This window comes from Chiloscyllium punctatum, chromosome 49 (assembly GCF_047496795.1).
Source record: "Chiloscyllium punctatum isolate Juve2018m chromosome 49, sChiPun1.3, whole genome shotgun sequence".
NCBI classification, from domain to species: Eukaryota; Metazoa; Chordata; class Chondrichthyes; order Orectolobiformes; family Hemiscylliidae; genus Chiloscyllium; species Chiloscyllium punctatum.
Window position 1 is genome coordinate 16,393,965 of NC_092787.1, and position 19,294 is coordinate 16,413,258.

The following is a 19,294-nucleotide window of genomic DNA, read 5'->3' on the forward strand; positions in this document are numbered from 1 at the left end:
TGTGCCTCTGGGTTGGTCTGTTATTTCTCGCCTGTAATCAATACACAGTTTTGAAAACTATTGGATTAATTTTGTAACACATTGAAACAAAAAAAAAGTGAATTCATCTTCAGGTTTTAATTGGATCTTTGTTGTAAACCTCATACACTGGACTGTTTCTTTTTTTGTTGTTCTTTGAACTGGCGTTTGATAGGTTATAGATTTATTTTTTTAAAACTTTGTTGTGCCCTTATTTGATTTCATTATTAAGCAATGAGATTAGATGAAACCTCTCATCATCCCCTGGGTTTAAGTCAATCCTTGCAGAATCCTCTCGTTTTGTTGTGCTGCTTTTTTTGTTCTGAGAGAGACTCTGTCCGTCACTTCATTAACCCTGAGTCGGCTACAATCCTGCCCAAGGCCGGAGGGATTTACCAGACCCTTTCACATGCTAACAAGCGTAGTTAAACAGCGGATTTTCTCGAAATAAATATACTTTTTTAAAAAAAACTTCTTGATTTAATCAGCTGCTGTGCACTTAGCCATAACTCTCTCCTACGCATTCGGGCAACTTCTTTTGTCTTCTAACCCGTGGAGAACTACAGGAGTCTTTCTTCACCAGTGTACACACACGCCAATATATTTTATTATATTTCTGTTCAGAGAATACATTAAGCGCTGCGCACAGCTCAGATCTTCCACGTTGGAAAGGGAGCGTTTTCATTTTGCATTGTAGATGATTGAATGTGGATTCTGAAGGTTTCAAAAGACGCGAAAGGGCCAAACTAAACTGCCCTCCTCTCTCGAGCCTTTTTATTGTATTTTCTTTCAAGCAATGCCCGTTTCCTTTTTCTCTAACCATTCCGTTTGAGCCTGAGTTTTATTCATCAACACATCAAAGCGGGCAGCAGCAGCAGCAGTGTGTATTCAGCCAGCGCCTGAAATATGACTTTGTTACAGAAATTTAAATAGGGAACAGGTACGTCTTGTTCCATCGACTCAACCTCCCAGGGGCTAGCTCTGTAAAGTATCGGATAACCTAAATGTGTCCGAATGAAGTGGCTTCTCCATAAGTTTTGAAGCCCCGTTTTGCACGCAGGTGTGTGTCCTGTGCGGACCAAGATTCCTTACAAAGAACCGAGGAAACGCCGAGAACAGGTTCTCAGTGTCATTTCAAACCAGAGACAAGGCTACGTCCTTGAATCATCATCAAGGCTGAGTTATTCCCTGTAATGTACAGAGGCAGTACATGTAGGGGTGTAAGATGGCTCTGTTACCGATGGCCAGTATGGGATGGGTACAATTGCATAACTTCAATCCAAGCTCAGCAGCTACCCCCGTCTGTAAAGAGCACTGACGGGAGACTCCAACATAAAGACCTGAGTGAGGTTACAGCCATACAGCAGCCAGGAGTATGGTCCAGACCAATGTGACCACTCGCCAGGGCTTGAGCGCACCGGCCATCACCTGAACACATTTATTCGTGTGTCTGTGTTTTGTGTTTTATTTAATATTAATGAACGTTTGTTTTCTGTTTGAGTTAATGCGCTGTTTCCACTATCCCCTCCGCGGGAATTGCTTCAATAACTTGCACTGACTCGATCCGATGCGTGGCCTTTGACTAAGCGGAGGGGGGCGAACGGATGTGCAAATTTTATAAAGTTGTTACAATTCACTGACTGGCAAAACATGCGGTTGGTGATTTACTGGGGAAGTAATGTTGCTTTGCAGGGCTCAGTGCCGCACACTCTGACAGCACTAATCCAAACACCGCCAGGGATGGCACTTCCTATTTATGAAAAATCTTCCTTGTTGCTGTCGCCTTTTATCCGATCGAGTAACTTTGTACATCAACCCGTGCCTTTAGCGCCCCGAAATTAACGGTACATTTCATTGTGGATCCGGAATATCATTGTTACTAGGGATGTAACTGGTGGCAACGAAATGTCGTTCAACGGTTAAAAATCACACTTAAAACGAGCAGTGGAGATTAAAAGGGAAGGTCACTGTTTAAATATCACGTTGCTGGCAGGGACACAGTGCCTTGTTACCCGCTGTATTCTTCCAGCACTGATATTTAAACAGGACTCTCTCCCCTAACTTCGAATGCTTTATTTTCGTGAGCAGTGACCCAACAACTTCTGAACGGTACGTTGCTAGTCTCAGCTGTTTTTGATGCTGGCACGTTCGGATTATGGACTTTACCTATTAATGATGCTGACATAATTTCATTTCTCATGATAAGATGATCACTAGAAAATGCTAATTATCACAGAAGCCGTTTCTTTAAAGAAAACATTGTGGATTTGGAATACCTTGGTTAATTTTAATGTTTTGTGATTTTACTGTAATTCTCATTAAAGAAATTGATCAGAAATTATGCTCGCCATCACCCTGTTTCCAGTCTAGAGCATTTTTTTCCTTCATTTTCTATCTTAATAAGATGACTCATTCCTTTCAATCAACTCCATTTCCAAACTGAGAGTAAATTGCTAACTTAAACCCCCTCCCAAACCCCCCACCCCCAGCTTGAAATCAGGGCAATGCGTTGTTTGTGGACAATGTGTTAACTCCCTTTCTTTCTCTCTTATTCTGACTCGTTTTAACGGGAGTGACGACCAATTTATTAGAAAGATCGAGGAGAAAGAGCTTTCAAACCAGCCAGGACAGTGTCCAACACTTACAATTCAGGGCGTAGAATACAATTCAAATGATAATTCTGGTATTAACTCACATTGATCCGAGTTGTCTTTACTTTGAGGCTGGGCTAGGCCACACACACTCTCAGGTTACAGTAGGTACATCTGTTGTAAAAGGTGCACCTCACTGACCACATTAAATTGGTCAATCACGATGTGGGCTTTCAGCTCCAGCATGACATTATTGCAAATGGATATTATTGCACGTAAACTATTGTTTAAAAGCCTGAAAGGTTCTAACTCAACCCATTCTGAATTTATACCACAGTGGTTCTGATGACAGCTGGCAAATTTGGGAGGGAAACGAATGTGTTGCCATCACGTTGTTCTCCATATACATCCCAACTCACTGTGGTCGGAATTAAAGGTGGAAAATACAACAGATATAATTGTACGAATCACCCTTTAATAAACTGAATACAACTGCCATCTAATCAGCTGCAGAATAAAACACCAATGAATATTTATACTATGTACATGCCATGAAATACAACACCGTTGACAAGCTGTGTGCTATGTTTCATCAATTCAATGAGAGCTATGTAACATTCGATAGTAGAAATGAACAAATACTATCCGGTTTGATTTTTCTAAGCTTCCTTATGACGCCCTCATTAGGCATACTTTAGCCTTCAAATTCTCCAGAAATATTACACTTTATGCGTTGGGTATACTCTGAAACTCCTAACCTGACAGCGAAAAGCCCATTGGCGATGGGGGGTAGTAATTATAGTTTATGTTTCCAAGCTTTCCATTGACAAGCGGCACATCCAATGTAGCAACAAGGTTTTCACAAGCTTGTTCCGGAGTGGTGTCTCTCGTTTTCCTACTTACTAACGACTGGATTGCAACTATTACAAGAAATAAAACTTACCTTTATTAAAACCATGAATTTCCAAACACATCAAGGAATTGAGCTTTTCAAACGGAGAATTTATTTTATATCACACATTTATTGGAGAGTGTGACAAGTGACCTGAATTCTTAGTTAAACATTAAATCAAATTTCATTTCTCGTTTTGGTTTTGCGATTAATTCATTCTGGCAATTATCGTAACTAGTCGATTTGTTACATTTTAATAAATAATTTCGTGTCTAAATTCAATAAGAGATGACATGCTTTTTTTTATTTGTGAAGTTTATAAAATTGTTATACTTTGGGACTACAGTTTTAAACAGGACAGAAGAAGAGGCTGGCGTGATCTGTTCTGCAGTTTCACGAACAGCAAAACTGAGCAGTTTGGATGTTTGAGTAACAAAAGGAAATCGCTTAAGTTGTTTTGCTCGGAAGAAGATGTAAGGTATTTATTCTTGGCAACAATCCCCGACTTTACAATGATTTGATGGAGTTTCTCAAGACCCAGAAAGGTGCTGAAGACAGCCGGGTATAAATTGTTGCGCTGTTAACTGTCAATTTATATCTAAAATGAAAAAGAGTTAACCTCAAAAATAACATTACTGCATTGGTGTGTTTTACGTTGCCATAGTAGAAGGAAGACCTTTTTGTTTGAGATCAGGTTATAGGCTTCCGTACAAATCAATGCTCTTCATAGAGACTAGATGTTTCGCGTGATCGGCAGCAGAGGGAAACTGCCGCCTGATGCAGGAAGAGGAAAGTCTACAGTTACAGAGACACATCCTGCAGCCATCTAAGGATTACTGGAGATTTGTCCAGTCATGGGAGAGCGGGGTGGGGGATCCTCAGAACAGGCTTTACTTATTATTTTTGGATTTAAGAACTCTGCAAAAAAAAAGAGTGCATTAAATTTACAACGCAACAAAATGGGCGTATGGGAACCTATTGGAAGTTGGGAACAACTAGGCGGTGTAATTCTTTAGAGAGTGCCATGACTGGTGTGTAAAAAGGAGGTTAAGGTCCTCTGTCGTTTGAGGGATAAGTTGCCCAGAAAAGGGAAATATGCTTAATCAATAGTGTTTTAGTCATTTGTGACAGTAACAATTGTAAAACGCTCAATCATATAATGACGCATTTTGAAACGTTTTCGCTCTGTACTGAAATGGTAATCCCCTAATTATTGTGATAACATGATTTTAACACACTCAGTGCTAAAGTTCGAACAGTTTTTTTATGATGCAAAATGTATCAAACGCAATGGGCAAAGAAAACTAAATATTGCTCGGACCCTGTCAACACAACTCAACTTGCGTTCACGTGCATCTGACTGTAAGAATCCTCGGTCAAGTAAAACGACGATAGATGGACATGTACAGGAGGATGACTTACTGTCGCCAGCAACAAGCAATTTGATGGAGTTTTATCGCTCGTGATACTGTTCTGTATCAGTGATTGCGTTTCAGGGAGCTGTCAATTCCTGTTCCCAGTAAGACCGTCTCACTAAAGGCATTCAAAATTCGTAATTCCAAACTTTCCTTACAACAAACATTTCCGCCAGACCTCACAAATGTCCAAAAAGCATGACCCCTAAAAGGCAGAAACTAGGAAATGCAACACCTTGAGAAAAGATCATTCTGTTTCTCAAATTGTTACGTAAAATACTCAAACATGTACAAGCCCATAGACCTCTGTCCCCGCACTCTTGTATAGTGTACCCCCTAGCTCTGGGTCAGCAGGTCTGGATTCAAGTCTGGAGGTGTACCTAACCTATCCGAACCGGTTAATTATAAATACTTGCAAATTGCATTAGGACTTAAAGCCCAAGATTTTAGGGTCAACACTGAACACTTTCTCCAAACTCGTTAAATTATTTATGCACATTTTTCGTTAACATTTAAATAAAATCAGGGCGACAATTTTCAGATTGTAGGGGCTCCCCAGTGGCATTGGTTAATCGTTGTGACTTGATATTTTCATTGGTTCAATCTGGTTGAAATGATAATAGACTCCGACCCAACGCACCCCGACCACGCACACCCACAAAACTGCAACTGGGCAAGAGTCTTATGGTAACTCTAAATGTGATGGTGACTTCCAAAGTTATCTCGATTCCACCTCTCTCTCCTTCCCAACAACGATTACTGAATTCAGCTCGGTTCCCCATGCCCAGGATGGGACATAGCTCCCTGCACAGGGAGAAGACAACTGAAATACCACAGAGCTTAAACTTTTCACCTGCACACTCTGTCAACAAATAATGATCAAAAAGTAAGGAACGAAGGGGGGGGGGGGGGGGAGGTGGGGAGGAATAAACAAAAGGGATCCAAGCTGATCTGTGAAATAATGTTCGTGCTCAGTCCCCATCGAAACCAGTAACGTATGTCTTACATGTTTTAATTTTATTCAAATCCCAACAGTCGTTACCCGTTCAAAGGCTCCTAGGATTGAATATACACACCTGAGTTTTTTTCCAGTTATTTTTTAATAAATAAGAGCAAATCCTTTATTGACCCATATATAATTTTCTAAAAAAAAACTGAATGGAATTGTATTGGACGTTCTGCCATGATTTGTATTTCAGAATTTTACAAATGAAGGTGTAAACAAAAACAGAGAATTCAACGAGGGAAGGAAAGCCACTTATTTTGGGAAAGCCTGCAAAACAGATACAAAAGGTCCCGACAAACTATTGATAGAAAGCGACTCGATGTTTGGAAACGGAATGTGAACCTCAGCCCCTAGCTCTTCCCCTGCGTTAAGCGGAATACTGATGTGTGACTGACGCGTTGCTGGCAGCTACAGGGATTCACATGGAAACGCGCTGTTCTAAAGGACAGCCATTCAATTTAAGCAACAATCCGCTTATTTTGCTGGTTAAAGATTAGCCTTGAATAGTCAGGTTGGAGGGCGTGCGGTGGAAACGGGCAATGTAATCATTGCTGTAAATATTTTAAGATCTGTAATTGAAAGGGGAGTGGGGACGTAGTCAAATAACAGCAATTTCCAAGCAAAAGGACTCGGCTACATACCGACCGAGGAGAGTAGATGGAACTTGGTTCGGATTTGCTTTAGAATTTTGTCAAATTGTTTTCAACCTGCGGGTACTGACTTGTTGAATTTTGGGAAATGGAACCAAAGGATTGCAGGATTCTGTGTATTCTGTGTGTATGTGTGTCTGTGTGTGCGTGTGTCTGTGTGTGTCTCTCTGTGTGTGCGTGTGTCTGTGTGTGTCTGTATGCGCCTGTGTGTGTGTATGTGTGTGCCTGTGTGTGCTTCTGTGTGTGTGCGTGTGTCTGTATGTGCCTGTATGTGTCTGTGTGTGCTTGTGTCTGTGTGTGTCTGTATGCGCCTGTGTGTGTCTGTGTGTGTGCTTGTGTCTGTGTGTGTCTGTATGCGCCTGTGTGTCTGTGTGTGTACTTGTGTCTGTATGTGTCTGTGTGTGCTTGTGTGTGTGCGTGTGTCTGTGTGCGTGTGTCTGTGTGCGTGTGTCTGTGTGTGCATGTGTGTGTATATATATGTGTGTCTGTGTGTGTGTTTGTGTCCGTGTCTGTATTGTCTTTATTTTTTTCTTTTTTCTCTCTCTCTCTGTTGCTGTTGCTTTGTTTCTATCTGTTAGAAGGCGAGGACGCCGGAGAATGCCAAGCCACCCCGCTCCCCATCTGTCAGGCTCCCGGAGTTGGGGTGCCGCTCCCAGGCTGACGCGCTAACAGCTGCCGGTTCCAGCTCCGCTGCTGCTCCAGCTTTCAATAAATAATCAGACTTGTGTTAAAGAGGGAGGTTAAGTGGGGGTGGGAATGTGTATGTGTGTGTGTGCAGGGGCGGGGGGGGAGCAGTGGGGGAGGAGGTGGGCGAACATGGGGGTGAAGCCTAGATAGTGAACTTTCCCGTCTTCAATCTATACCCAACTAAAAGTCAAAAGACAACATGAAAACTGGACCAATAACATGTGCACGGTTAAAAATCAAGCTGTAGGCGTTCACAAAGTATTTACAGTATATTACAGGGGGAAAGGCTGTCGATCATTGTAACTTATTTCAAAATAAATAAATTGTACAATTTAAATGTTCAGCGACAACAAAAAGTATTTTTAAATAGTGCAACATTACCTTAGACCAAAGACTGTTTCCTTAACACGAAATTCATTTCTGCTTTTAAAAAAACTATAAATATTTTTAAGTGTAAATAATAAACTGTAGGCGCCAAAAGATGAATTGGAACAAGTTTAAATTAAAACTATGTTTGTATCACAGTTAAAACCTCTCACTTTTTACACAATAAAAGTTTGAAAATTAAAAAGCATAAATAGAGTTGAATACAATCTTCTTTACAAATGGTTTCACATTTTTTGTGTGTTAAACATTTGGAGCATTTGTGTGTGTGTCGGTGTGTGTGTCCGTGTGTGTGTGTGTCTCTGTCTGTGTGTGTGTCTGTCTGTGTGTCTGTGTGTGTGTGTGTCTGTCTGTGTGTGTGTGTGTCTGTCTGTCTGTGTGTGTGATTCTCACTGAAGTCCAGGCGGTGGGGAGTAGGGGTGTAAAGGGGCTGTTGGTAAGGGCGGCTCACCGTGGCTGCGGCGGCCGAGGAAGGACACCTGCGAGGCCGGGCAGAGGCGGCGGCTGCTCGCCCCCCGCTGCCAGTCCGTGGATGAGCACCCGCGGGACGAGGGGTCGCTGGATGACGGGGTGAGGAGCGGCAGGACCCCGGTACATGTACATGGCGGTCGGTTCCAGGTTGGAGACGACACTGGGGTGGTAGAAGTACGGAGATGGGAACATGCGCTGCAGTGCCGAGTAATTACCCGCCTCTGCCAGGAGTTCCAGTCCCACCGCCGTCTGCCTTTTCCACTTCGTCCTGTTGGGGAAGGATAAAGAGTGAAATCCTCAGGTAAACTTCAACCGGGATGAAAATTGGTTTTAACACTTCAAATTCCATCGCACGCCACACACAATTCTCATTATTCATGATGTACTTTGACAGTGTGTTTTCCAACTCGCCCTTAAATCTGTAGGAATGACTGGGCCCGGGTTCCTGCAGTGCTCGGTGCTCGGTGCTCGGTGCACGGTGCTCGGTGCTCGGTGCACAGGCGAGGGATTAAGGAGCGGGCTGTTTAACCATGTGCCTCTCTGGCTGTGCCCCTTCACTCTCCGGGCTCATTGGGAAGCTGCAATGACCCGTGTTCACTGCACTGGGACCAGCGTCACCGTTTGGTCAGCAGCCTGGGGTTTGGAAAGGGGAACTGCAAATTCTTTCGCGTGTTCAACATAAACTTTAACAGCATTTCCCCGAGACCTCAGCCCATTGCTGCCGGCTTGGGATAGCCCCAGGGCCTGGCAAACCATTTCCTAACAGCAAAGCTTGGGGGCGGGGGGGGGGGGAGGGGGGGGGGAGGGGTCTTTTTTTGCTACTTTCCCTCTTATTTTATTGTGTTTAGCATCGCGCCCAGTCAGTTTACCTTGGCCTTTGGTTTATTGAGGTGGAATAATGTTAAGGGTCGTGGGTGGTTTCTAAGTGAAGCCAGTGAGAGAAGGGTCTGGAGTTGCGGATGGTCCCCTCACTCGGAGCTGAGTGTTTTACGCTGAGGGTCGAATGTTGACCTTAATTCGGGACCTATTCACCTCACACATCACGGTAATGCCGCAGTATTTTCTAACAAGTTCCTCCCTCTCTCCAGCCATCAGTGAATGTCACTGTTGTCCCACAGTGCTGCTTCATTTAGCTGTCCCCTGCCCGCTTCCCCAACCCCCCCCCAAGTAACAATCTTCACCCCCATTTTCCCCCAACTTCCTGCCCAGTGTTCACCCTAACCAACTATCGGTCTACACAGGGTGAAGACTTGCTGGTTTAGAGGGGCAAGGGATAAGGGCGGCCGGAGGCAGGAGGGAGTCTGGGTTGTGTTTAAAATGATAACTGTGAGTCCCACTCACTGTGGGTCCGAGCTGTCAGAATCCCCATGAACAGAGAGCTCTCAAACCAGTTTCATTTGGGACAGGCGGCCTGTGTCTCCGCAGGGTCCCAGATCTGTCACTAATCAATCGATCGATTGTTTCTTTTCGAACTATGTTCCATTCCTCAGCTCAGGAATGTCTTCATGGATTGAGATCGAAGGTGTCAAGACCCTCAGAGTGGCAAAGCCAGGCCCTAGCCTCGGGAGGTGGGGGGAGGGGGGAGGGTTCTGGATCTCAGTGTGAAGCGCACCTTCTGTGAACAGACCCCTCTGTCTCCGGCCCCTTTCCCGCTGGCGACCCAGGAGTTTAGACCAATCCTTCTCCATGATTCACCGAGACTTGAATGTAAATAGTCACAATTTCTGACTGAGTCCTTCTAAAAAGGTTGGGAGAGAGGACACTGGAGTAATACTGAAGGGTTGGGATCAACATTGCATCCAGTCCTGAGGGGCGTTTGAGACTAGTTACCAATCGGAACCAATAGCCACCGGCCTATGGAGAACACCCTGCGTGTGACAAGAACATCAAGCAGCTGTGATAGAAGCAGAGCTATTCTAATTCACACAGAGCTTTGTCAGTTTGTGAGTGTGTGTGTGAGAGAGAGAGAGAGAGAGAATGTCTGGTTGTATGTACGAGTGTGTATCTATGTATGTAGGGGAGGTGAGTGAGATCGTGACATCAACTCGCAATGATGGAAGTAGAGCCTTTCCCATTTATACAAGACCCATAAATCGTCAGATCTTTGTCAGTGTCTGTATCTGTGTCTGTGTGTATGTCTGTGCGTGTGTCTGCGTGCATCTGCGTGTATGTCTATGCATAGTGTTTGTGTCTGTGTGTATCTATGTCTATGTCTCTGTATCTATGTTTGTATCTGTGTGTGAATCTGTGTGTATGTGTTTGTGTCTTTGTCTCTTTGTTTGCGTCTCTGCATGTCTCTGTGTGTGTGTATACGTGCGAATCTGTGCATATCTGTGTGTCTGTCTGTGTGTATCTGTGTGGTATGCACCTTGTGTGTATCCACCAGAGCAACACTGTTCTGTCCTATCATTAATAAAGGAGAAACTTCATACACCATGTTTCAAGTGTAGCCCTTATCCCTTCCCCCTAACAGATTTCTCAATGCTGGTTAGTTTGACAGCTTTATGTAACCGCTCGCCCCAGGATGCCTGAAAATGATTGCTTCCCTTTGTGGTGCTGTTGCTGTACCTCATGAGAAGACAGTTTTCATCATCGCCTCTATTGGGCCCAGTTTGGAGAGTAGTTGGAGTGATATTTAAGGGTAATTGCAGTTTGTGGTGTGAGTACACTTCCTCTAGCGGAGTCTGTATTGTACGGTCTCCTTTGGGACTGAAACAAACTGATTTCTTAAAGGAGGTGGTTAGTAAATGCTTTCTACTCAACCTCGGCGACAGATTCGATCTGAAAACTGATGCTTAAAGATAGGCTCTCAGTCCGTGTGTGTGCGCCTTGTGTTACTAACATCACACAGTGAATGTGGATCAGGGTGGGGGGTGTCACCATGACAGGTGGCTGTTTAATCCAAAAACAAACTAGTGTGGATAAAAAACCCGCTAGTTTTAATTATTGGTTAAACCCTGTATATGACAAGGCCGACAGGAAACTGGCTATTGTTGGGTTCTGGAGCCGCAGGTCCACTCACTGACCAGTCAGCTCCCCGCAAGAAAGATGGGCAGCACCAGGCGAAATTCAGGTGGGATCAGTGAAGGGACACGGTACAGAAACGGACCTGTTTGTGATGAAGGGCACACACACAGACACACACATACACACACAACACAAATACACACAGACACACACACAACACAACACACAACACAGACACACACACAACAGACACACACAGACACACATTTACACACACAACACACAGAGACACACAGACACATACACACACATTTACACACACACAGACACATACAAACAGGCACACAACACATACACCCACAGACACATACTTGTAAACACAGGCACACAAATACACACATACACACTCACAGATACATACACACACACACACACCAACGTTGGGCTTTACCCGAAACCTAACGAACTGTATTTCTGGATTAGTTGTAAACAAATGTATAACCGCTCGGAGAGGCGATTCCCGGCTGATGTTGATTGATGCCAATGTCTCACCCGTTTAAATGATTTATTGGCAGTGATTGGTGTGGAAGTAATGGCAAGAGGTTTTTTTTGCCCCCTCTATCAAGGACGGTTTTTAGAAATAATTCAGGGATTGTGATGGGTTGAGGGTGTTAATTATTTAAGTTTCAATGCTCTATGATAGTTCGATGCAGGTGACTCTGTTACATTTATTTTGGCATCTTTCTCCCAGTGTTTATTTTATTTGCCCTCTCTCCCTCTGCTCCCCGCCTAACATTCGCTTCCAACCACGATTGCTGTCTGCTGTCTAGTTTCTCGCTGTCTCAATTGTCGGTTCCTGCACCTCGCCCTCCCTGAATCCTGGAAGTCATCTTTAAAGCTCATTTAATATACCAGCTAGACATTTGTTCGGTGTTAATATTTAAAAAGCTCCCTAGTTATGAACGGAGAGGAAAATATGTTCTGTTCTGAAGCAAGGTTACTGGACTCGAAACGTTAACTATTGTTTCTCTCCACAGATGCTGCCGGACCTGCTGAGTCGCTCCAACAATTTCTGGTTTTGTGTTAAGGAAGGGATTACTGGCCGGCTCCTCACTTTGCTCGGAGCTGAAGGGTAGATTTTGGACTTGGTTAATCGCACTTTCTGATTACTGCCTGGGAGTTTGTTTATCAACAATTGCTGAAAATGTGTTGCTGGAAAAGCACGGCAGGGCTTTTTCCTGAAGAAGGGCTCATGCCCGAAACGTCGATTCTCCTGCTCCTTGGATGCTGCCTGACCTGCTGCGTTTTTCCAGCAACACATTTTCAGCTCTGATCTCCAGCATCTGCAGTCCTCACTCTCTCCTTTATCAACAACTGCCCCATCGAGGGTTTGATTGTGGAACGGATTCCGTTAACAAGCGTTTGAGTTAACGCTTCTAATATTTAACGTGAACCGTCTCAGTTCCTTATCTGGGATACACTCAGCTTTTCGGAAGTGTTTTGATTCAATTTGATCCCTGGGATTTAGGCTCCTGTCAAATAAACAAATTCTGGGACCGCGGGCGAGAACCGAACAAGAAGCAGATCATAACTAAAGATGTGACAGGTTCTTAACCCGTTCTGCCCTTCCCCTAACTCCTCAGCTCATTGTGTCGGTAACATACCCCTGTGTGGAGACAGACTACACTGTAATAAAGTGAACCCTCTTCCCTAAGACACTGCAGGATGCAGTCTCTCTGTGATTCTCAGCCGCTTGTGCAAGTTTTACAGACCAACTGTGTTAGACACAGCGCCAAACAAGCCGCCCTCATCCTTCCCGCCTGTCTAACACAGTTAGGAGTTTGTGATCTTACAATCCTCACATGGAGCTGAATCATCTGTGAGATTTCAATTCGCCCCCATTGCTTGTGACCTGTTAAATATTTGAGTGAGCTACCTCCTGGAGCTGTAAATCAGAGTTTGTGCCCATGACAATGGAACCCTTGATTGTGTCTGATTTGACTCCGTTTCGGGGCGTTGTTAACCAGCTGTGGGTCAGTTAGTCTCACCTCCTGTTCTGGTACCAGGTTTTGACCTGAGTGTCTGTGAGATTGAGCGAAGCCGCCAGTTCCATCCTGTCCTGCACGCTGAGGTATTTCTGCCTTTCGAAGCTCCTCTCCAGCTGAGCGAGCTGGTGATCAGTAAAGGCCGTGCGGGCTTTCCGTGGCTTCTTCAACCGCACAGGCGGACTCTCCCGACTACTCGAGATCTCCCTCTCTGCTTCTTCCTTAACTGTCCATGCCGGGAGAGGAGAGGGAGACAGCGAGAGAAAAAAAAACAGAAACACAAGGACAGTTACAAAAATAAAATCCTGGCCAAACTCCCTCGATCAAACAGGATACAATCTCTCTTTCTCTACGTTAGCAACTCCTTGTGCTGTCATCTAGAGCCTTGGTCAGTCTGTGACTGACTGGTCTCTGGGAGTTTGCTCAGGTGCTTCTCAAAAATCCGGGAATGCTAGTCAATGTCGCTTTTAAACGGCCCAAGCATTTCATCCGGTCTCCCTCGGGTTACACGGGACAGTTCTGTGTTCAATGTGGAGAGCGGGCTGTGGGGTTTTGGTGTTGCTGCGGCAGCAGGACCATTTACACAACAGGCCTCTCTTTTATTATTAGACCTCCCACCCAAAACCGGAGAAATAGCGCTGATCTTTTGAGCCCAGTGTTGGAACTGAATTTCTGGAGTCCCAATTTCAGATCTGGCTGAGTGGCGATCTGAGAGTTTACAAACGCGTCAGTGCAATGGTTCCCCCCGCCGATAATCTAACCTGACTTCATGCTGTGTCCCAGCGCAGAGTCGCCGATTTTATATTTACCTTTGTTTATAGTGACCAGGCGGGTTTGGTGTGATACAGAGGGGATAGCAAACAGGAAAGGTAGACTTTACTTCGCTGACCGGGAAGAAAATAATCCGTTTAATTAAGCCACTGGGGAGCCTGCTCAGAACTGTCTGAAACAGCAACCCCAGCCGATTAGAGACCCAATCATTGAAAATATCCTTTCCCATAAAAACTAAATCTGATCACGGGATTATTTTGCAAATGACACTGTCACCTCAGCAATTCGCCGCAGGAAACTGCCATCGCCTCCACCAAACGGCATCGATTTAACTAATCTTCGACAAATTAACCCGATCCCACCCTCACCTTCAGGCGGGGGCAAATAAAACTGATCGCGGGGTGAGACAGGCGAACGAAAGGGAGACCTCGACAAGGAGGAGGCTGGGGACCAGCGAGGGACTCAACTCAGCTCCACCTTGGGAACTGTTCTCCTTCAAACCCAGTTCTACCGTCCGGCCACAGGAGTTTGCAGCTATTCTGTCTGCCTCCTTTATCCTCTGCCTGTTCTTTGACACCCCATCCCTGTGCATCAAATAACCCATTAGTTGCCCACACCGCCGCACTCTCAAACATGGATTATGTTGTACTCAATTCGGCGGCTCCAAATTCCAAACAGCCTTTCCCAAACTTACTCACAAAACGAAGCCCACTGCTCTGTCTGCGCCGAGGTAGCCGAAGGACGGGGAGAGGTATCTCTCTCTCTCTCTCTGTAGTTGGAGTACTGACTGAACCCATTCCGCCTCCTTCTCACTACACATACCCACGACCACCTCGACCTCAATTACAGCTTTAAGGAGCCCCCAACATTCAAATAAATCCCGGTTCGACCTCGGCAGCTGAGCCGCTCTTTAAACAAGTAAGAATTCAGTCAGAAATATGTTCATCAATCGATATCAGATTTTGTTCAGGAGGATTCTGTGGGTGAACAGTTGGGCTATTCGTTCGGAAATAACAGCGGAACACGTTCACAATATCCAGATATTGGTGGAATTATTTTGCTGAAAATCACTGCCGAAAAGTTGTGGCCTTTTTAAAAATATATTAATTTGAAACGGAAACAAAAATAATTGAATGTGATCTGTCTGTTCCAGCCCGGACGGACAGGGACTGGAGATAATTATTGGAGGTAATGTCAAACACTCTGAGTGCGGAGTGCAGGCGAATTGAGGAATTGCCAAGAGGACTCACCGAAAACCGTTCAACAACAAACATTTCCCCTCACCCTTTACCCGGCTCCACCGGGTGTTAAAGTCGCCAAAAAAGACTTTCTTTCATTTTAAAGAAACCCTTCCAGGAATTCCAAAATATTTAGATCGTTCAGTGACATTGCAAGATTTTTTATGTTTTAAAACACAGAGAGTGAAAACACACCAACAGAGAAAGCTAACTTTGTGAAACCCGGGGCTATTGTGTTTGGAATATTCACGGTTCTGAACTCCAAGGGATGAGTTTCAGATTATAACAGTCTGACAGGACCATGATGAAGCCAGTTTGTGTTTGAAATCCATTGCTGAATTTTTCAGGCCCAGGAAAGGCCGGGTTTGGCTGGGAATCTCTGACTGGTATTCCGTTGTTGAGGTGGACATTAAAAAGTTTACTTGAGGGAGGTTGACTTCCCCGAGAAAGCGGAGGCCCCTCTGAGCTCTGTTGTAGTGGATTGAAATGAACCCGCTCTCCCGGAACCTCTCTGTTGTGTTTCCTTGATTTATGATCAGTTGCAGCAATCTTGGCAGCTTATCCGTTTAAACGACGTTTGTTTATTCATGTCCCTTTTCGCTGATTGAATGAGCTTGGTGCTAGTTCAAGTCTCTGATGCTGGGCGAGCAGATGCGTCTTTTGATTTAAGTTTAATGAAGTTTACAATCTAAACTTTTATAACTTCCTCTCCATCACTCACACACAGGCACACATTTTTTTTAACTCAATAGCTTTAGGTCTGTACTAAATTGTCAATTATTCTTTGCAATGATCGCATTCCTAGATCATGTATAAATCTAAAACCTACTCCTCCCCTGTAATCTTACACCATTCACTGAACCCAGTCTGTAAATAGTCTTCCCTCCTCCCCAATTACTCAAAACATTTCCTTTCACTGTTCACCTTCCCAAAAACAAACCTTCTAATTTGGGATACATTTATTTCCATTTTAATAAGTTGATCTTGGCGCGATTATAACGAACAACAGTATTTTTAAAAATACCTTTAGGTTCAACGTGTGTGTCAAATAATGTTTGTTATGGAACTCACGGGTCGCTATCCCGAATCAATAATAACACGTTCAGCGGAATTCAGTTTCCACTTTGACAAAGTTTCTCTGTTATTTGACGCAATCCAAATGCACTCTGAACTTGGACGCCACAACAATACTGCCTGTGCTTTTTAAGGTGAGTTCCAGGCCCTGGCAACTGTCTCGTGAAAGCTTTCACTTGGCAACACATTTTACTCAATCCAAATAAACAGCGCATTGTCTCGTTTGTAAAATTCACGGCCTGAACTGCCCGGATTATATTTAAATACCGATTGGTAACTGTTTGACAATTTATATTTTATGAGGACGATCTGGCAATTGACTTTTCAATAAAAGAAAACTTTCAGAAATATTCCGCCTTCCTTCACTCTGAAAGTGAGCAGTACATTGACAGAGGAATAGTTCTCAGTCACTGCCCATCTTCAGGGATCGATGCATCTGGTAGTTTTGAAAGAGACAAAGTGAATGATTTTCACGTCTTTCAAAAAAAAAATACATTTTTAAATCCACTTGCGATCTTTTTTCCAGTTACTGTAGGTATTAAACATTCTCCCTGTCAGCGGCATTTTCTCGGTCCGCTTTTTGTACAAAGTGACCTCGGCTGGGTGGAGTGGCAGTTGATGAATTTGATGCGAGAGAGAAATGCCAATTTGCGGATTTGCTCACACATTACAAAGAAAAATTCGACAATTTGGCAGACGGCATTTGTTTCAATAAAGACTGAACGCATGAATTAAAGGCACCTTGGTTTTCAGTAATTGTCTGTATTAATTATAGACCATCCCCTCTCCCACTAGAGGACAAAAATACTTTATCCAAATACAATCTAGTACAATATTTGGTAATTTTAGAATGTGAAGGAAGGGACAAATCTGGCATTGAAAAGTTCTGTCTGCTGTGTTTTTTTTAAAAGATTGTTTTCCCCGAAATGTGGATTGACAAAATACAAAGATATTAATGTTGATGATAATTGGAGCCACCAGCTCCCTCAGAACTTCTATTATTTGTTTATGTTCTCGGCTTGGCCTTGAGTCTCTCTCGCTCTCCTTACCTTTATATTCCGTGTCTGAGGACGAGTTCTCCCTTTTCTCCAGTTTCTCGAGGAATTCTTCGCCGCGTTTATGAGCTGCATCCTGGGGAGTCTGCCCGCTGCTTGAGTATGGGGCGCAGGCCGCTAATGGCTTGCAGTCTCCGAGAATGTCCCTGATAAGGAAGGAGGAAGTAGCAGTCCTGGGCTGGGGAGCGGCACACAGTTGCCCCGGGTGCGCCTGCGACTCGATCCCGCCTGCGGCCCCCGGCAGCGGCGGGGCCGCCTCGCCGCACTCCAGGCCGGGCGAGGAAGGCGAGCTCTGCTCGCTGCCTGCATCCGACACCGGGCTCAGGCCGGCCTTCACCTCCTGGGGAGACCTGCAGTCGCCCATCAGCGGCTCCCCTTTGGCCAGGACGGGGCTGGTTGCTCTGTGAGACAGAATCGAGTCAATCCCAAAACTGGAGCCGTTAGACCCTTCCATTAGCGGAGACTTCACACAGTCATCTGGACTTGGGAGAGCAACTTGGCTGAACTTGGTGGTGAAACACTTTCAACTTCCAAATCAGGATCTGGAGCAAACAAAACCCTTGGCTAAAAGAAAATATCCCAGAAAGCAGGTTGGTGTAGGCGTGGAGCAGTGGGCGCTGGGGAACTGTGTCCTTGATGGATGGATGATCTTTCAGCACCTTGGACAACGGCGAATCCACGGCTGGGCGGGCCGCTAGCGCTAAGGCCGGATTCCTACCTGCCCAGACTTTTGGACCAAAATGAACTTCTGTCACTTAGCAAAGGGGTTTTTTTTTTAAAAAAAAAATGTCTTAAGCACGTGTCCGGGGGAAAGCAGCTCTGATTGGAGTTTCTCCCTGACATCACCGCTGACTGAGTTGAGCGAAAGGAGTTGGAGCGAGGCCACTCCTGCAGTTTCTTCAAATGGGAGCAGCGAGGAGAGGGAGGACACCTTGTCCACGGCCGGTTTTTGTTTTAGGAAGGTCAGGAATTCTCAGTAAAGTTGCAGGCTGCCAGATGAAAAGCAGCGCTAGTTGAGAGAGTGCACGGTCCGGTATCTCAGGGAGGAGCTGCCGACTGTGCTCAGGCTGAAAGCGGTCACACCGATACAGAATCCCCCACCCCCCCGCTAATTTGTTGATCTTATCAGGACTCACGGCAGAAAGCGGCGATTAATCTGTCGGTTAAATATCGACTTCTCCCACCGTTCTCGGTGGGTCCTGACAGTTTCCAACACAGCGAAAAAGTTGGAGACCTTGATAAGAGTTTAAAGCAGTTTCTACCTAATCCCCAATGTCCTTGTTTCCGCTACATTGGCCCCGAAGATGTTCCTCAGCTTAACACACCGAAATATGACTGTACATGGGAGCGATGGGGAAAACAATATTCAGCTGCAAAATATTTGCACTGCACCTGAAATCGTTGGAATGTGATCTCTTTTTCGGGATCACATTTAAACAATCAAAAAAAGTGAACAAAACAAAAACAAATTAAACGGGGAGGTAAAATGCGAGAGGTTGCAATGACAGCATGGCGAGTTTGCTAAATTTAGCACATTTCAAAATGAATTAATGACAGATACAACTGTTTTATGCTGTTAAATTATTCACGACAGTAAATATCATGTGCAATGTACAAAGTGTTTGCAGTTTGCGAAGGCGAGGTAGTGAGGGCTGGACTGTGGCCAATTAAAATCTGTTAGAGCGCATCTGATCCCCGGTTTGAAAAGCGAGACAGACAGAGAGAGAGAGAGAAGCGGGAGCTACCTGGGTGTGGGAGCCCGGCTGCCCGGGATGGGGGACGCTATAAGGCGACACCAAGTTCCACATACACTGGGGGCATGGTTCAGGTACAGAAACTCTGAAAGGTTTACGGTCTTCTCTCGGTGCTGTTTGCAGCGGCTGGTTTCCTTGCCTTTAATTTTCACTCTTGACAGACATTCATTTATTTCATTTTAAACTCCTTGTCACTTGGCCTGAAAAATCAGGCGCCACAGAAATGGAATCACATTAGAGGCCGCTGCAAGTTTCAAAATCCATGTTCACACCAAA

General features: G+C 44.8%; 1 protein-coding gene across 1 annotated transcript; it reads right to left on the reverse strand.

Moving 5' to 3' along the window:
- Positions 1-5,999: 5,999 nt before the first annotated feature.
- Positions 6,000-17,987, reverse strand: barhl1a (BarH-like homeobox 1a). The gene is made up of 3 exons (XM_072566451.1): positions 17,259-17,987; positions 13,130-13,352; positions 6,000-8,382 (listed from the first exon to the last, which is right to left on the reverse strand). The coding sequence occupies exons 1-3, from the start codon at positions 17,716-17,718 to the stop codon at positions 8,091-8,093; spliced, it is 975 nt and encodes a 324-aa protein (XP_072422552.1). The 5' UTR covers positions 17,719-17,987; the 3' UTR covers positions 6,000-8,090.
- Positions 17,988-19,294: the final 1,307 nt, after the last annotated feature.